Genomic DNA, 19,414 nt, shown 5'->3' on the forward strand with positions numbered 1-19,414 from the left:
CAACCATACAGCCTGAGAACACCTTAAGTTCTTAAAATCAAACTCTGTCCGGCCATTGTCTCACATTAAACCTTCATCTCCTTACCCACCTTGCTTTTTAAGTCACAAACCTCTCAGTTTTGATGCATTTGATATTTTTCACTGTGAACATCACCTCATTAGTTTCAGCCCATTCTTTGGGGTACACCTCTGAAAAAAAAATTTTTTTTTTATTGCATTTCACGTTATGTGAAATCCTAGTTCCTGGAGCAGGGATCAGACCTGTGCCTCTGGCAGTGAAAATGCAGTCTTTAGTACTGGATCACCAAGGAAGTCCCAAGATTCTGATTCCTAACTTGGTCTTACCAAGATCGTCTTTAAGGACACTGAAAGTTTAGAAATAGAAAGTAACACTTGATTTACATTTATATCTATGACTTATAGTCTTTTTTTTTTTTTAATAGTCTTTTTTTTTAAAGGGGGTTTATAAGTACATAAGCTTAGACTCATTCATTTGTTCCAGGAATCCCATTCCTTACCTTTTCAACTGTTTTCCATCCAAGCAGTACTGTTTGAGCTGTACATCAGCTGGCAGAGAGAGAGACCAGATTCTCCCTCCCATGTCCTTTCTCATTGTATATGAAAAAGCCACATGGCTTCTGAGGGGGAGTGCGGATAGAACTTGGATGTAAACGGAACATCAGTAAAAATGCAGCATGTCCCCTCTAGCAAGGCTGACAGAAAAAAGAAGATGCAAATTGGAGTAATTCTTTATAGGGTACCTTACTCTTCATAGCAGCGTTCAGTGTAGACCCTACAAACATCCAAGGAGGAATACTGTGGACATCTTTACATACGTAATTTTGACAGCCTAGATGAAATGGACCATTTCCTCAAAAAACAAACTACCAATAAACTTACCTATATAAAATAGATAATTTGGATAACCCTATAGCTGTTAAGGAAATTGAATTCATAATTTTAAATCTTCAAAAAGATCTCCAGCCCCACTTGGTTTCACTGGAAAATTCTAAGCAGATGACATGATTGTAGATATATACAGCTCCAAGGAAGTTCAGTAAGGTTGCAGGGTATAAGATCAGGCTACAAAAATCAGTGTATGCATGTATCTGTATGCTAGCAGTGAGCATATGGACATCAAGATTTAAGTACAATACCATTTAAAGTCATTTTGAAAAAACAATACTTAGGTGTGAATCTGACAAAATATGTATGGAACTTGTGATGAGAACTACAAAACACTGAAGAAAGAAAAGATATAAATAAATGAAGACATGTACTATGTTCATGGGTTGGAAGACTCAATTAAGATATAAATCCTCTCCAAATTGATATCCATGCCTAGTGTGATTTCTGTCAAAATCCCCAGCAAGATTTTTTTTGCAGATACAAGCAAGGTATCCTAAAATTATCCTGAAGTTTATATGGAGAGGCAGGGTACTAGAATAGCTAAAATAATCTTTTAAAAGAAGAGTAAAGTGGGAGAAATCAGTCTCCTGGATTTCAGGACTTACTCCGTAATTACAGTGATTAAGACCAGGTGGTCTTGGCAGAAATATAGTCAGATAGATGGAACAGAACAGAGAACTAAAAACTGGTTTTCTAAATAGTCAATTAAAAAATGTTTTAGTTTTTCAAAAGTAGAGTGAACAAGAGGAAAGCAGAAAAATAAAAAAATGTATCAGGGTATAGAGATTACCAAAAAACAGGCTTTTGTGAGTAAATAGAAAATCTGGATGGAATGGATAGTTTTCTAGAAAAATGTACATTACTGAATCAACCAAAGAAATACAAAACCTAAATAAGACCAGTTGCAAAATCTGACATTTGTCATTTTCTTAGCTTGTGTTCTAAGTGTTATTTATTATAAATCTGGGTACTGCATTTTCAAAATAATAAAATTTTAAAACATACATAAACACATTTGCACCTAGCAGGATGGCTCATATTAAAAACTGACGACGTTGCTGGCAGAGGGAGAGTGTAAATTGGAACAGGCACTGCAGAACACTAGCACTGTTTTCCTAAAGCTGACCCAGCGGTTCTGCTCCTCCTCGTGTGCTCTGCTGAACTGCAGACGTAGGTACAGCAGCTCTGGATGATAGCCCTGAACCGTCAACCCCCGTCCTCAGTAGAAAACACATCATGAATTGCGGTGTATACACACAGTGCTGTATGGACAGGCTAGGGGAGCTCTTCCAGTTGGATCATAATGAGGGATGGGTTTGGAGAGGAAGAATGTCAGAAAGTGCATGGAGTGTTGGGAATGGTTAGGAGCCCAGTTTTCCCAAAAAGAACGTTATGGGAAAGTCACGTAACTTAACATCCTGGTAGGAATAGGTGGGGGACTGGGCCACATAAGACTGGGATGGCTGCCTGGATTCCTAGCAAAACAGTTGTCTGCATGATTCTGCATTGTCACGTATCTTCTAGGTGACAAAAAAATAGAGAAGAGGATGTTCTTTCTGGAAAATAAGCGGCGACATTGTCGGTCCTATGACCGGCGTGCCCTCCTTCCAGCTGTGCAGCAGGAGCAGGAGTTCTACGAGCAGAAAATCAAAGAGATGGCAGAGGTAGGAAGATGTGTTTGGAACGTGTTTCTAGGATTCTGATTTGCTGGTAGGGCTCAGTGTAAAGCTGTCTTTGAAGATTTGTCTTTTCTTTTAAGTGATTAATTTGAATAAGCTATGAAGTTTTTAAAAGGAAAACAAAGCTAGGTTTTGTAGTAATACTGACTAAAATTCACAGTCTCACAAATCAGATTTACGTTATTTTAATTGGCACTGAGTAAACATATCTGTTTCACCTTCTTCGCCCTCTACTGGGAGAGGAAAAAACAGATTCCATGTAGCTCTTTAATTCTTCCCAAAGTGAAAGTCAAAGTCAGTCAGTCATGTCTGACTCTGCGACCCCATGGACTATGTAGTCCCTTGAATTCTCCAGGCCAGAAATGTACTATCAAATGTGCAAGTCAGCTGGAAGATACAAATTTGGTTATTTAATACAGACAGACCTCAGAGATATTGTGGGTTCAGTTGCAGACCGGTACAATAAAGTGAATATTGTAGTGAAGCTCATCATAAAAATTTTTTGGCTTCCCCAGTGTATAGAAAAGTTATGTTTACACTACAGTGTAGTCTCCTAAGTGTGCAGTAGCGTTATGTCTAAAAAACAATGTCCAAGCCTTAACTAAGAAATGCTTTATTGCTAAAAAATGCTAACCATCATCTGTGTTTTCAGCAAGTCATAATCTTTTCCCTGGTGGGGAGGGGATGGTCTTGCCTCAGTTTTGGTGGCTTCTCACTGATGAGAGTGCTGCTTGCTGAAGGTTGAGGTAGCTGTCCAGATTTCTTAAGATGTGGCAAAAATGAAGTTTGCCGAATTGATCGATATTCTTCGTTTCATGAATGATTTCTCTGTAACATGCTATGCTGTTTGATCACATTTTACCCACAGCTTTCAAAATTGGAGTCAGTTGCTCAAATCCTGCTGCTGCCTTATCAACTAAGTTTATGCGATTTTCTAAATCCTTTGTTGTCATTTCAGCAATCTTCATAGTATCTTCACCAGTAATTTCCATCCCAAGAAACTGCTTCTTTTTTTTTGGTTCATCTGTAAAAAGCAGCTCCTTACACTTTAAGGTTTTATTAATGAGATTGCAGCTATTTGATTCTAATTCTAGGTCTCTTAACTGTTTATACCACATATGCAATTAATTCCTTCTTTAAAGTCAGCCATGAGAGTTGGGATCAGCTTCTTCCAAACTCCTGTTAATGTTGGTGTTTTCATATCTTCCCATAGATTACAAATGCTTTTTTTTATTGCATATGGAATGGTGAATCCCTTCCAGAAGTTTTCAGTTGACTTTGCCCCACATTGATCATAGGAATCATTATGGCTTATAAACCTTACAAAATGCATTTCTTAGTAAGTCTCAAAAGTTAAAAACTAACTCCTTCATCCATGAGATGCAGAATGGATGTTGTGTTAGCAGGCATGAAAACATTAATCTCTTTCCTCTCCATTAGATCTCTTAGGTGACCAGGAGCCTTTCAGTGAGCAGTAATATTTTGAAAGGACTCTCTTTCTCAGCAGTGGTTCTCAGTGAGCTTAAATTATTCAGTAAGCCATCTTGTAAACAGATGCGCTGTCATCCAGGCTTTGTTGCTCCATTTATAGAACACGAGCGGAATAGAGATAGCCTCATTCTTAAGGGCCTTAGGATTTTTGGAGCGGTAAAAGGAGCACTGGCTTCAGCTTCAAGTCATCAGGTGCATTAACTCCTAATGAGAGTCAGCCTGTCCTTTGAAGCCAGGCATTGACTTCTCTCTGTTAGTGAAGGTCCTTGATGGCATCCTCTTCCAATAGAAAGCTGTTTTATCTACATTTGAAAATCTGTTGTTTAGTGTGGCCGCCTTCATTCATGATCTCAGCTACATCTTCTGGATAACTTGTTGCAACTTCTACAGCATCCTGCACCCACTGCTTCCTCTTGCACTTTTATGTTATGGAAATGGCGTCTTTCCTTAAACTTCATGAACCAGCCCCTGCTGACATCAGACTTTTCTTCTACAACTTCCTCATGTCTTTCATTTGGACTTTGGTTTATGAGAATATTGTGGCTGAGAGAATGGCCACTCTTGCTTTCATCTGAATGCTTAGAGAGCATTGTAGGGTTGTTGATTGGCCTGGGGGACTAGGGAGAGGAGTGGGGAATGCCCATCAGTGGAGCGGTCAGAACACGCATGACATACATTGGGCAAGCTCACTGCCTTACGGCGCAGTGCGTGGCACCCCAGAACAGTTGCAGTGGTAGCGTCAAAGGTCACTGACCACTGTAACAAAGACAGTAACAGTCATGAAAAAGTCTAAACTACTGTGAGAATTGTTCAAAAGTGACCCTGACACCTGAAGTGAACAAATGGCTGTTGGAGAAGCAGCACCAGTGGGCTTGCTTTGACGCAAGTCACAAAACTTCAGTTTTTGTGGGATTTTTTTTTCTTTCTTTTTTTTTGAAGAGCACTGTCTGCAAAGTGCAATAAAATGAAGTGTGCCTGTATGTATTTTCTAGACCAGAAACTCAGATTTGGCCCATGGACCCCTGAGTTCCCCAAGACTCTTTAGGATATCTGCGAGGTCAGATCTCTTATCATAACCGTTTTATAGTTTTTTGTTTATCTTTCCTTCTTTTACGTAAAAGCATGTGTGTGTGTATATATATATCTCGGACATTTCTTTCTTACCTAAAAGGTACACACTGTTCTGCCCTGACCCTTTTCAGTTAACAGTGCATCCTGACGGTGACTCCACAGCAACCCATGGAGATTTTTCTCCTTCCTGTAGAAACTGCCCAGTGTGCCATTGCCTGCAGTACGAGAGTTGACTCAGTTGTTGCCCTTTTGCTGGACGTTCAGGCTTCTTTCCAGATTTCTGCTGTTACAGATAGTACCATGATAAATAACTGTATGCCTATATCATTTCGTATTTCTGCCCCAGGGTAACTTTGGAATAGATTTCCTATAAGTGCGATTGATGAGTTAGAGTATAGTTACGTCACTGTTAACATCATGCCAAATCACCCTCCATGGTGGTTGTACTCTTCGCATTCTCACCAGAAATGTAGAAGAGTGCCTGTTTCTCACTAGCCTTACCAGCAAAGTATGTTGTCAAACTTGGTTTTTACCCATTCAGTTTTTTTGTTTACTTACATGCTATTCTACACTCTTAAGTGTTTTATGTCAGTCTTTTATTCCTTCTGTATTTTGAGTCAGATTTAAGAATGTTTTCTCCATATATTCTAGTACTTGTAAAGTTTCCTATTTTATATATAGCACTCTGATGCATTTTAAATTTATTATCAGTTAACTTTTTAAACTAGTAAGCTATATAACTGAAGAGATGACTATTAATCATTATTTTACATTTATGAAAGTAAATGCTAAATGGTTTATGACATCTTGACTAAATTTGCATCTGTGTGTCTGGTTTTTTGTTCCTCAGCATGAAGACTTTTTGCTTGCCCTGCAGATGAATGAAGAACAGTATCAAAAGGTAATTGAAATTTCATCTAATGAACTTATTCTTGGTATTTTCATTAGCTGTTTTTCTCATCTCACATTTCCTATGCATTTTGATGACAAATTGGTTCCCTTAACCTCTGCTGTTGACCTGCTGAGTTTGTGGTTCAACTAAGTTAAAATCAGGTATTAAACCATTCAGTCCAAATTGGATTAGACTTGGAGGGAAGATAATGTTGTTAGAGTTGTTTGTCTTAAACATTGCCTGGAATCCATTAGATAGACTCCTGGGGGCTCAGACAGTAAAGCGTCTGCCTGCAGTGCGGGAGACCTGGGTTCGATCCCTGTGTTGGGAAGATCCCCTGGAGAAGGAAATGGCAACCCACTCCAGTACTCTTGCCTGGAAAATTCCACGGACTGAGGAGCCTGTTGGGCTACAGTCCATGGGGTCACACAGAGTTGGACATGACTGAGCAGCTTCACTGGAGCAACATTTAGAATTTGCATGTCACTTCCAAGTTAGAAAGGAGAGGTGTGCTGAGCCTCGGGACCGGATGGGCTTTGTGTGACACCAGCCATCCTCACATAGTGGCCTTTGCTCACACAGTAGAAATGAACTAATGACAGGATCAGTCACTGCCCTTAATGAGAAGGGTAAGTTTCCTGGTACTCAGAGTACTTGAAACGCTGCTTTATATGGCTTCAATAGTCCCTTAAGACAAAGCTTGGACTGAGACAACCCCATCGCACTCTTGTCTTATAACAAGATGCAAAATGCAACTTTTGAAACGTTTTAAGATGATACCCCACATGCCACTTGTTCCTGACTGTTAGCGTCTGATTACAGATGTTATAGTCCTGCCAGTACAGTGAAATTCATGAATATGGTAACTTTATGCAAAGGATGATGCCAAAGAATATCCCAAAAAACATGAAAATTGTACTGTCTTTAGCTGTTAATATGTAGTCATATTTGTACTGGCATCTTAAGCTAGATTTCTACAGCAGAAAACAGCTCATCGTTTTATGGCTTCTAGGGATTGCGTTTCACCTCGGCATGTGTTTGGGGTGGGGGAATATGAAACATGGCTGCCGCCTCTACTTGAGTGTAGGGACTTTGGTGTGTTTCTGCCTACCTCCAGGATGGCCAGCTGATTGAGTGCCGCTGCTGCTATGGGGAGTTCCCATTTGAGGAGCTGACGCAGTGTGCTGATGCTCACTTATTCTGCAAAGAGTGTCTCATCAGATACGCCCAAGAGGCAGTCTTTGGATCTGGAAAGGTAAGAATGGTGCAGTGTGTCCATACAGCGTCTGTGGAGACCGCATTTATAGACAAGTGGAAATGCCTCATGGAAATACCTTTTCTGGAACTCTGCTAAGACATGCTGATGTGTGTGATTCCTCTGCAGCCTCTGATTTGTGTGATTATGTTGGTCCTAAGCACACTAGATTTCTTTTCAGGGAATGGTTTAATTCTTCATGCTCTCATGCCTGGCTCATAGGAGCACCAGCTTCTTCACTCCTCTTCACAAATAAAATGAAGGATAAACACCAAAAGAGAATCCTGCAGCCTGTATTGAATATATGAGGCTGCAAATTAGTATTTTTTTAACAAAAATTTTAAAAGATTTTATACAGTTATATTAAAATGAATAATATTTTATGGAAGATTATATTTCTCTGTGCAAAGTCAATTTCTCTTTACACCAACATAACACAATATAGAATTCACAGTTTTGGTCTTAACAAACACTCGAAAACCACAATTGCTTTTCATAAGTGCCACACCAATAATCAAACCACTCGACATCAGTTATTCTAAAATCAGTTGTAGTTTAGTCAGGGGCTGAGTAACAGTTACTGAGAGAGTGGATGTGATTAGCAGAATATAGGCATACTTAAAGATATTGCAAGTTCGGTTCCAGGCCACTGCAGTATAATACGTATCACAATAAAATGAGCCACACGATTGCTAAGTTCCCAGTGCACAGAAGAGTTGTGTGTACACTGTGCTGTCCTCTCTGGAGTGTGCAGTTACACTGGGTCAGTCCCCACCCCTCCTCCCCTTCACCTCCACCTTTTCCAGGAACTAGAGAGAGAGTCAGCTTGCTTATCTTGAGTACCTTCTTTTCAGACCTGAGCTATAACTTTCCTCTTTTAATCTGCTAAGCCATTTACCCATCCTCATCTACTTCCCATCTTCATATATTCTGGTTTAGGCTGGTAGAGGTCCTCAGGTGGAATCAAAGGACTTTGTGTTTTTATTTCATGGTTTTCTTATTTTGAGAGTCCTTTCTCAAAGAAGAGGGGACCTTTACCATCTCAGAGTCTGTTCTGAACCACTGTTTATTTTCTTTCCATTGAAAGATGCATTTAACCACTGAAATTTGTGTGTGTGTGCTTGTGAAAACTAGGGTTAAATTTTTTTCCCCTTTTTCTCCTGGCGGTGTCATTCTAGTCAGAGCTCAGCTGCATGGAGGGCAGCTGCACGTGCTCATTCCCAGCCAGTGAACTGGAGAAGGTGCTTCCCCAGACTATCCTGTATAAATACTATGAGCGAAAAGCAGAGGAAGAAGTTGCAGCAGCCTACGCTGATGAGCTTGTCAGGTGAGTTCTCAGAGTCAGAGAATGTCATCTGTCAACTCGTTTCCCGTTGGGAAGACTTAGACTGCCTGGGCCCTTTCATTTTGACAGTGAAATTCTGTGGCAGAGCCCTAGCTGCAGGTTTTCTGGCATTTTTTGCTTTGAAATAAGAGAATAATTTCTTTAATGGAAAAATCTGCAGTTCAGATTTTTACCTCCATTCCATGGCATCTCTTAATCATCTGGCTTCTAGCTATAGTCCTTGTGCATTGAGTTAAAAGAGAGGTGACGTGTGTCGAGTTCTCAGAAAGTTGTGTTTCCTGAGTGGTTTGCACTGAGGCAGGACTCAGAATGCACCTGCATTTCCTGGTGAGAGCCAGCACAGAGAGCCTCAGTCTGTGTTTTAATGAAGAGCAAGAAGTAAAGGGAGGTGTGGCTCTCCAGCTGAAAACTCCATCTTAGAATGAACAGTCAGACTTCAGTGTTCTGAACAACCTTCCTTCTGCGGTTCTGATTCTAGGTGCCCCTCGTGCAGCTTTCCTGCTCTGTTGGACAGTGACGTGAAGAGGTTCAGCTGTCCGAATCCTCGCTGTCGAAAGGTAGGGAGGCAAATGCCTTTCCTAGACTCACATTTGAACTGGTATTATGGACTGCCTTAGTGGCACAGTCCTTGCTGGTCCTCTGCATGCTGACCCCTGAGAAGGATTGGAGTGCTCTCGTTTGCATGAAAGCAGATGAATCTGGTACCTTGTGAGGTGGTTGACCTTGTTTCAGAAATGGTGTTTAATCACATAGCTCTGGATCCCTGGTCTATGCCATCTTCCTGAAGGGCAGATACTGTAGTATAGAATGTGAAGGGCTCTGTTTTTCTATTGCACCAGTATTTTTCTTGCTTGCTGTCTCCCCATCCTGTTGTGCTCAGATACTTCTTTCCACGTGTGCATTCACACACATCCTGCCACCTTCAAAGTCCACAGGGTATTTCTTTGACTAACAGAACTGGGCACCATGGTGGCATCTCTGTCACATCTGGTAGACGACTTCCTCAGCTGTTCTCATACGGACTGGTCGTGTAGGGTGAGACCAAAGCTGTCCAATCACTTTGCTGCTGAAAGTCTTTCTTCTTTGACTCCTACTTGGTGAGCTGAGACTGTCTTGAAATTTGTCAACCATTTATATAAGCCACTTAAAAGTTTTTAAGGAATATCGTATTGGCATCTAGCTAGACAAGTACATTTTCAGCCATTTTCCTAAAATAGAATGAGCAGAGTTGAATGTTAAAATCTCCCCCACCCCCCACCCTTTTGGAAAGTGAAGAAATGAAAGTGGATATTGGAAAAGGAAGGAGAAGCTAGACTGACAGACTTAACTACTCATTTTGTTTTCAACATTAATATTTCTGTGTAAAATCTGGATATTTTCTTACAGTTGATGTATCTATTTAGTAATTTGTTCCCATCCCAGGCTGTCATCTCTGCCATCTTGGAACTAAGAAAGCAGAGTAACTGGCTGTCCTGCGTGGTTCCAATGCGTCCACCACTAGAATGCCTGGGAAGGTGGAGCCTGAACTAGGAAACAGAGAGCAAGGAGGCAGTAGCCACAGGAAGGACAGGGTGGGAGTGACGTGAAAGTGAAGATGAGGACTGTTCCGGGTCCAGGGAGCAGTCCCCTCCTGGACGCGACTGGTGCTGGGAGTGTTGACGGGAAAGGCTCAGGCTCATGAGCCGGGGGGGCCAGGGCCATGTATGCAGGCCTTCAGCACCATCCTGAGGTGGGGGCTGGAGCTGAAACAGCAGAGGTTGGTCTGGCTGTTGAGTGATCTAGGTGAGAGCTGCACATCGCTGTCACCTGCCCACCTCGGGAAGTCTCCATGAATTGCTAAGCTTGAGCTAGAAATTACATTTCCTGGTCTGATGCCAAATTAGACACTACCAGTGAAAGTGCTTGTGTATGATTTGGAAGGCCAAAGATAGTTACAGGAAGGTGTCAGGGTACGTGGGATTCTGAAACGGTGCCCCATGAGTATCTGAGATCATCCAACCTGGGATGTCAGCAAATGCCTCCTTCAGGCTCTTAAGACCCTAGGCAGAAAAACCAAGTATTCTGCTTCCTCTCTGTGGGAGGAACATAAACCGAACTTGGAGAGGGCTATGTAGTTTCTGTGGGCCAACGCAGTGTGAGTGTGGATGAGAGGTCACTTGCAGGAAGCGTGGTAAAACATACGCTTAGAAGTGATGTCAGCGAGGTGGTGGAATAGGTAGCCCCAAACTCTCCTCCCCCCAAGAAACACTGATTTAACAATATATGGACCAGACCCTTGTGAGAAATCTCGAAACCAGTTACACGGCTCCTGTACTCCAGACAGTGCAGTCAGCTGGTAGGGAAATAAACTGGAACTCACCCCTCCAGAGTCCCTCACATGCACGTCCAGCACGTGCGGCACACCTGGAGGAAACGCCCAACGCCTCACATCCCCTTAGCAGACTGGGACATATGTCTGACACTCAGACTTCTCAGAGAACTTCCCCAAGGGGCTGGCTTGTATCTTTCCTGAGGCTAAGCACAGCCAGGAGGGAGCACCAGGTTTCAGATCACCAGGGACAAAGGCAGTGGTTTGGACTAGCAAACGCTCACTCACCTTCGCCACTTTCCTTGGCTTAGTGTAGAGAGAGCAGGAGAAAACCCCAGTTCCCAGCTTCTGCTTGGAGAAGGAAAGAGTTGGAACGTGCATCCAGGGTTCCGGTTTTTTGGGTTACTGCCCAGGGGACTGGTTTCTGTCTCACTTGATTCAGCCCTGACAGGGCCCTGCATACTCGAGATGCCTGGAGGCCTCTGGGAACAAAAGAGAGCTGACAGGCTTGCTGCTGTTCCCAAGGACTCGTAGTGTCGCGGACAGAGGCCATTGCATCTCTGTGGCTTTTGCCTCGAGGGGAAACGAAAAGTGGGACACATGTTTCCAGGGTTCCAGCTTTGGGGGAGTGGAGATCATCCACTTTACGGGGCTGGTTTCTCTCTTGCCCAACTTGGAGCACTGATGAGACCCACCATACTCGAGATGCCCAAGGGCTGCTTGCTGAGTCGCTTCAGTCATGTGGACTCTTTGTGACCCCGCGGACCATAGCCGGCCAGTCTCCTCTGTCCATGGGATTCTCCAGGCAAGAATGCTGGAGAGGGTTGCCATGCCCTCTTCCAGGGGATGTTTCTGACCCAGGGATTGAACCTGCATCTCCTGCACTGCATGGAGATCGTTCACCCGCCACGCCACCTGGGAAGCTCACATAAAGGCTACTGAGAAGAAAAAAGAGCTGGGCGTCCGACAGCAGCTCCAGAGAACCTGCAGTACTGCAGACAGACACCAGAGGGAGCAAGAGATTGCAAACTCCCGGAAACAGAAGACCTCTCCAGATTGGAAATGTACACACATAAGTCTAGAGAAGGTGCATCCAGAGAAGGTTGAGAGCCCTCCATAATCTGTTGCCTGATTGATTGGTGAAGGCTTTTCCCTGTAAAAGGCAAGTCTAGGACAACCCTGGCATTCCAGTGATCAGGAATCTGCCTGCTAGCGCAGGGGGCACGGATTCCCTGAACTTGAGTCACAAAATGCAGAATAAGTTCTAGAGATGCGCCACACAGCGGTACCCGCGTAGTTAACGCACTGAACTGTATGCTTATAATGTGTTGGTGAGGCAGTTGTCCAGTCACTTAGTTGTGGCTACCTCTTTGCAACCCCATGGACTGCAGCACACCAGGCTTCCCTGTCCTTCACCATCTCCTGGAGCTTGCTCAAATGCCTGTCCATCGAGTTGGTGATAACCATCCAACCATCTGATCCTCTGTCGTCCCCTCCTCCTGCCTTCAGTCTTTCGATCTACCTTTAATAAGGTAGAATCCGTGTTACGTTGTTTTTACCCCGATTTCAAAAGGAGAGAGAGCGTGTCTTTCCCTGTCTTTTCCTTCTGTCAATATAGATGTGTAGAAATACGTTTGTTTTGAGCTGTTGGATTTTAAATTTGTTCCAGCAGCAAACCTAGCTGGTACAGATCCTGAGAGCCAGAGCCAACTGGGAGTGGAGAAGGGGAAAGACGGTAGGGAGACAGGGTTAGAAAGAGGTGGCTTGACGGGGGGGTGGGGAAAAGCCGGGATGACTCATTTTTCTGGTTTGAACCTCTGAGTGGATGATGAACTATTCACACACAATTGGAAATAGATTAGAAAAAGGTTCCAGGAGAGGTGATCAACTCTGTTTTGGACATGTTGAGTTTTGAGAGTGGAAGTATTCAGTAAGTGTCTTTTTCCCAGGGCCTGGCACACATCAGGTGCTTAGTATTTATTTGGAAAGTGACTACGGTCAGGAGCACAGGGGAGATCTAGGCTGTAGGAGGGTTTTGGAGTCAGGAGTAAGAAACATTGAAGGGAGGGAGTCCTGGGGGAAAACAGAATGGAATGTGGGAACTGGAGGGGGCTGGAGTGAGGCCCTGTAGGAGTTAGGTCACCAGAGGCAATTTATGGGTGAGTTTAGGGAAAGTATGACCTTAAGAGTCTTGCTGTCTAAGTTGAAAATAATCTCTCCAGTGGTTCTCAACTTTGGATATCCCTCAGTAGTGCTTTACGGTGAAGAGACTGCTTCGCACAGTCTGTCTGTTGCAGGGTGCTTCAGGACTTGATCCTCACCCGGGCACAGGAGCATCCACGTTCTAGATTCGTGTCGGCCCAGTGTGAAAAATGAAGGGAAAGCCCTCTCAGGGGACCTGAGGCAGTGACAGCCAGTCAACAGTTAGTACCTACCCAGCACTGGCCACCTGCCCCTTGAAGAGAAGCGAGAACTTGAAAGTGAGATGTTCCTGTGCATGTGTGCGTGCTCAGTTGTGTCCAGCTGTTCGTGACCCCTGGAGTGCAGCCCGCCAGGCCCCTCTGTCCGTGGATTTCCCAGGGGAGAATACTGCAGTGGGGTGCCGTTTCCTCCTCCAGGAGCCGGGGAGAGATTGGCCACAAGGTGGCACTAACACTCTGTGAGGAAAGGTTTTCTCTTGGGCATTTCAAAAGTGTGTGTGTCAGCGAAACAGCCTTGTAAGAACTGACAGAATTTCTTTAGGTTCAGTACCAAAGCAGACCACTCTGCTCATTCAGAATTTAACATCAGAGATGTCATTGTTATTAGGGCAGATGCCGTTACCTTTTTCACTTGTACCTGTTCTGATGACGTACTTTCTCTTCAGCTAGATGGCTGAACCAACCCTTCATCCTTGAGGACTGCTCCTCTTCAGGAAACGAGCCACAAGCCAGTTTGGCCCTTTTGAGACTCAGGGCATCTGCTCCCCTATTGCAGTGCCACTGCCAGTAATCTGAACTCCAGTTAAATTTCCAGGAGCTTGTCACTCTGAGATGAGGCGTTTATATGAATGCATTATCTGGAGGAGGGCCTGAATGCCTGGAATCATTCCCCTGAGATCCCGGAAGAATAAGACACTGCATCTTTGATGAAATGTGGAGATAGTCTTTGTTTCATTGATGTGATGGAATGCCTTTGTCAAGGCCCTCAGCATCTTGTGTATTCTCAGATAAAGAATTCATCAGTTTGTTTTTAACATGCTGCTTTTAGGAGTGGATTGGATGTGTTTGAGTTGGGACTGCAGGGTATTAAGAGATTTGAAAGTGATGCTTCCGGAATATTTTTTAGGGTCAGAAATTTCTCTGTTGGGCCTCTTTCTGCCTGTCTAGAATCATGACTTTGCTCCATAAACTCAGAGGTGTAAGTAGAGCTTTCCGGGAAGGTAGCCGGGGCCACAAGGTAGAGGTTTAGGAATACTCATGAAACCTGTGCTATTAGGGAGACAGCTGGGTGGTGAGACTTTAATCAGAATAACCGTGAAGACCCCCTTGCTTGGGGTCTTTAGTGGAGCCCAAGAATGTGAATGTGATTGTGTAACCCCTCATCTTTTCCCAGGGTCACTTACCCTTGTTTTTATGTAGCTTTCTCACCTGCCAGCTTCTTCTCTGCTCATCTTGTTTCATGCTTTCCAGGCCCCATCCTGTCCTTGATAGCATTCAGTGTTAACTGACTCAACAGCAGTAAAATATCACCAAAATTCACATCTGCAATGAACCAGTTTGTTGCTAAAAAACAGGCATCTGCAGCCGCCTGCAGTAGCTCAGTGGCTGCGTGGAGAGAATGTAAATGAACCTGGACCAGCTGTCAGTGCCAGGGCAGTTCCAGCTGTGACAGTGGACGGTTGGCACTGATTGGCCACACTATAATTGGAGGCCCAGCCAGTCAGCTGACTCCTATGCTGAGCACAGGCCTTTACATTTATCTAGATGTGAATGAAGGCTGATCCTCTTGTTCCCACTCTCAGGGAGGACCTTTATTCAGGGAGTAATGTTGAGAAGAACCAAATGTCTGGATAACAAGGATTTTTAAATCGCCAGCTCGGGGCTCCTCTGCTGGCGTGGAAGTCCGCGCTGCGTGATACAGTGCACAGGAGTGAGGTGGGTGGGAGCTCCTCCTCAGCGCTCAGCTGCCCCGCTTCTCCCGAGGTGTCACTTCTTCAGAGCCCGGGGGCTCCGGCTGAGCCGCTGAAGAGCTCAGGCTGCAGGGTGTGCAGGTGTGACGGGAAGGGTGCTTTGTGAGGCCCTAGGCTCCCCTTGATCCCAGAGTCATCCAAGGAGGTGTCCATCGAGGGAAAGTGGTGGTGCTGAGAACCCAAAGTGGGGCCTCCCTGCCACTGCGCACAGCCCAGAGTGGATCCCAAAGGCCATCCCTGTGAGCCATTCCCCGCTGAGCGCTGGGCAGAGCTGGCATTACAACAGCCAGGTTTCAGGATTTAACTCTTTGTCTTAATGTTTTTATCAGCTTCCAGTTTTTAAAATTCCCCATAGTGTATAGCATAGTGAGTCTGTTCATCATAGGCGTCTCAAATCCACACACTTCTTTACTTGACATCTTAGCACATTAAATGCTGTGTTTGAGAAGCTAGATCTTCCAGTTAGGGATGTGTGTTTGTGTGTTTCCAGGAAGAATAAAGGCAATGAAAAGCAAATATTGCTTACCTCTTCCTACTCTGCCTTCCTTAATAAAACTTAAATAAATACCATCTCTGCTGTTGTGTGCAGTAGTTATTTTAAAAGGAGATAGATATGTACCCAAAATAGGGAAAGGTAAAAATACGCTTGCATTAAACTGAAATGCCAATATGAATAAAACATTTATTTTTGCTTCCCCTCAACTGTACAGAAATAGTTTTTATTCTTATACAGTCATACCTCATTTTATTACACTTCACAGATACTACAGTTTTTTATTTTTTATTTTATTTTATTTTTTTTTTTACAAATGGAAGGCTTCTGTCAGCCCTGCATTGAGCACGTCTGTTGCTATTCCTCCAACAGCATTTGCTCACTTTGTCTCTGTGGCATATCTTAGTAATTCTTGCTTTATTTCAGACTTTTATTATTATATTTGTTATGGTGATCTGTGATCAGTGATCTTTGATATTACTATCACACAAGGATTATGACTCGCTGAAGGCTCAGGTGATGGTTACATTCTTTGGCAATAAAGTATTTTTTAATTAAGTCCGTATATAACTTTTTTAGTACATTGTATAGTGTCAACATAACTTTCACATCCACTCAGAAATCAAAACATTCACGAGACTCACTTTGTTGTGTGTTTGCTTTTGCGGTGGCCTGGGACAGCAGCCTTGGGGTGTCCAAGGTTAGGGGACTGGTGAGCGGGCACAGCAGCGCTGCCGTCTCGGCTTTCTCAGCTGGGGCTGGCGCAGCCCCTCATATCTCTCCCCTCAACACTCAGAAGCCAGCTGCTGACTTTCCGAACCAAGGTGGTCCAGACAGAGCTCTCATGGTAGACTTTCGGGCCTGAGCACGGAACAGCAGCCGGGCCTTGGGTTTTTGCTGACTTCCTTTGTGCCCAGGAAATGGCCATCGCTCTATCCTGCCCTCGGAGAACATTCAGCACTTCTTAATGAAGCCGCTTTAAATGGTTAAGATGTTGCCACCTTCTAGGGGACAGATCACAGAACTTCCTGTTCAGTTCAGGATGAAGAGCCTTTCCTTTCTCCTGTGTCAGCATTGTGTGGGACGAGTACTTTTTTTGCTGGGATGTATTGGTAAATTCTCTGTTTTGAGAGTTCTTTTTGAATACAGTTGCATGAGAAGTGTTCTTCGATGCCCTGCTCCAGGGCCAGCCCTTTGCTGGGTGCACTAGCTTTTTGTTCATGAGGCAGCTAAGCAGACAGTCTGGAGGAGTGGTTAACACGAGGCTTTTGCTCTTAAACCTCTCCTGGTTAATCCGAGCTCTTCCTCTTTTCAGCATCATGACCTAGGTAGATATGTCGTCTCCCTGAGCCACATTTCCTTTATCTGTAAAATGAGAACAGTTGCACCTGTTTGATGGAGCTTTTGTAAATGGCTTGTCAGTTGTATCTCTGTATAAATCTGTACCCAGGGCTGGGAATTGGGGGTGGTTTGCATTAAACGACACAGTGTAACTGAGGTGCTTACCCCGCTGGCCATCGTTAGTCTCAGTCAGTAAAGCAGCCGCTGCCCTTCAGGGAAGGCGGCGACTGATGCTGAGTGTGTGCAGGCGCTGTGCAGACTCCGGTGAGCAGAGGAAATCCAGACGGGAGGCGCTTCCTCCCCCAGGCTTGTAGAACCTGCTACACAGAGTCACAGAGTTCCCCTACCGGGCACAGTTGTAAAGTCCCATTAGAGGGCCAAAGGAAGACTCCTCACTTACCTCCGATAGCGTCACTGACTCCATGAGCATGAATTTGAGCAAACTCCGGGAGATAGTGGAGGACAGAGAAGCCAGATGGGCTGCAGGCCATGGGGTCGCGAAGAGTCAGACACGACGTAGCGACTGAACAACACCACTTAATTTTTCAAATCATGTACTCAAAAAATTTAATTTCTTACTAGCATGCCACAGTGGAGAGGGGATAGGTTTTTGAAGCTAAATTTTTTGCTGACCAGTCTGTTCTGTCAGAAATGACTGCTGTTACTTGAGCCCACAGCATTGAGGTTGAGAGGAGAGCCCCCTTCTGCCCTGGGGAGAGCCGTGCCTTAAAGCAGGCTGCTCGTGGGTTTGCCTTCCGTGTCTCAGCCACTCCACTGCCGGCTCCCCTCCATTCAGGTTTCTTCTTGGTTTTTTGTTTATCCCTGTTCAGAAGGATTGGCATCCCAGGGAACAATATTCAGAGAGATGAGTGTGGGAAAGGCCTGGAGACAAAACAGATAGTACGTTTTGCTGGAGAACTCCGAGTTAGTCACAGAGGGAAGGTTTTAAACAATCGGTGGTTTGTCTCCATGGCCCAGCCATTGGTCATCGTCTTCGTAGGAGGGTGCTGCCCTTTGTGTCTTGGCCGTCACCCCACGTGCAGTGCAGCCAGCAGTCCTGGAGGTGGGGGCTGCTTGCCTTTCCTTTCACTGTCCTTTGGCAGAAGGACACGGCTCCTTGTCTTGTCTATTGTTGTTTTGGTCTCTCCTAAAATACACTGTGGTACTTTAAAAGATTCTGTGGATTAACAGGTCTGTTTGCGCACTTCATTAAATAGAAACTGACCCTTTTTCATGGATTTTCTGGCCACCTTTAGCCATCACTTACCAGACTCCTAACAGCCTACCTCTGTTCACACACCGTCCAGGCATCAGAAGCTCTCACGCGCCTCTCTTGCTGGAAACCACAGTACTTGCCTAGTGCTTTCAGACATCTTGCTGATATCACTTAATGCATTTTTCTGTGCCTGTGGCCTCATCAAAGGAAAGATGCATTTTGAGTCAGAGTCTAGAAATCTCATGTTTTTGTTTTTGTTTTGTTTTGTTTTAAAAGGCCTCCTGTTAAAAATCCTTCAAGAATTGATAATCTACAAAATATCTTTTTATAGAGTCACTTGCCTCCTTTTTGTCTTTACACTCATTGTGTGTTACTGGCTGTCAGCATCTTAATTTTAGGGATCCTCGTCGTGATGTTCTTGAGGAGGGACGGGGGTTGCAAGTGTGTTGGAACGCAAAGCGATAGTGCCCCCTCTTTGCATTCTCAGCACAGAGCGCATCAGGGCTTCCAGCCTTCCAGGTAGAAGAGAAATTGTTGCTATGGTAATAACACAAGCACGAAAACACCCTGTATCCTCCTGGGTGTCTGTGTCAGGGAGAAGGAATGTAGGCAAGGGACGAGGCAGCAGAGAGGAATATTCAGGCAAAATTAGAATGGAGCCTCTGCTGAAGCTGCCTTTGGGTGGAATTTCTTATGTTTACTGTTGAATTCAAGGTCATTTTCTGATTGCTATGTGGTCGCTGAGAAGGTAAATGGCCTTTTACTGCTCAGTGTCCTCCCTGACTTTGAGACAAACATACCGAAAATGGAAGGGCCTCTCTCGTCCCCAGAGGCCAGGTGGGATCGACCACCCAGACCCACGTCACCCACCGCCCTTCGTCTCCAGTGTAACAGGCTAAGGAGCCAGCTCTGCCGTCTCTTTGGAAGCCGCGTGGCAGCTGTGTGCTCTGCGTCTGTATTACATGCTAATGTCCCTTGAGAAGATGCACTGGGAATCACCTTGGTAACTCAGAGCAGCGCTGGGAAACCAAGGGCCGTCCACTGAGGTCAGCAGGGGGAGCCCAGGCGAAAGCTGCTGCCCTGCCCTGCCCTGCCGAGGCTCAGAGCCTGTCCTGTCGGGGTTCCCCGAGTGACAGTGGACTGTGCCGCCCATGGACTTCTCCAGGCCAGGACACTGGGGCGGGCAGCCTTTCCCTCCTCCAGGGGAGCTTCCCACCCAGGCAATGAGCCCGGGGCTCCCGCA

General features: G+C 44.7%; 1 protein-coding gene across 2 annotated transcripts in view; it reads left to right on the forward strand.

Annotated features, from left to right (window-relative positions):
• The window catches only part of RNF216 (ring finger protein 216), a 120,275-nt gene that overhangs the window by 33,387 nt on the left and 67,474 nt on the right, over positions 1-19,414 (forward strand). For both annotated transcript variants that reach the window (XM_040231356.1, XM_040231362.1), the window contains exons 9-13: positions 2,434-2,573; positions 6,001-6,051; positions 7,160-7,297; positions 8,476-8,624; positions 9,121-9,199. In XM_040231356.1, the coding sequence (XP_040087290.1) occupies positions 2,434-2,573; positions 6,001-6,051; positions 7,160-7,297; positions 8,476-8,624; positions 9,121-9,199 (557 nt within the window). The remainder of the gene's footprint in view (positions 1-2,433; positions 2,574-6,000; positions 6,052-7,159; positions 7,298-8,475; positions 8,625-9,120; positions 9,200-19,414) is intronic.

This window comes from Oryx dammah, unplaced genomic scaffold (genome assembly GCF_014754425.2).
Source record: "Oryx dammah isolate SB20612 unplaced genomic scaffold, SCBI_Odam_1.1 HiC_scaffold_2, whole genome shotgun sequence".
NCBI lineage: Eukaryota > Metazoa > Chordata > Mammalia > Artiodactyla > Bovidae > Oryx > Oryx dammah.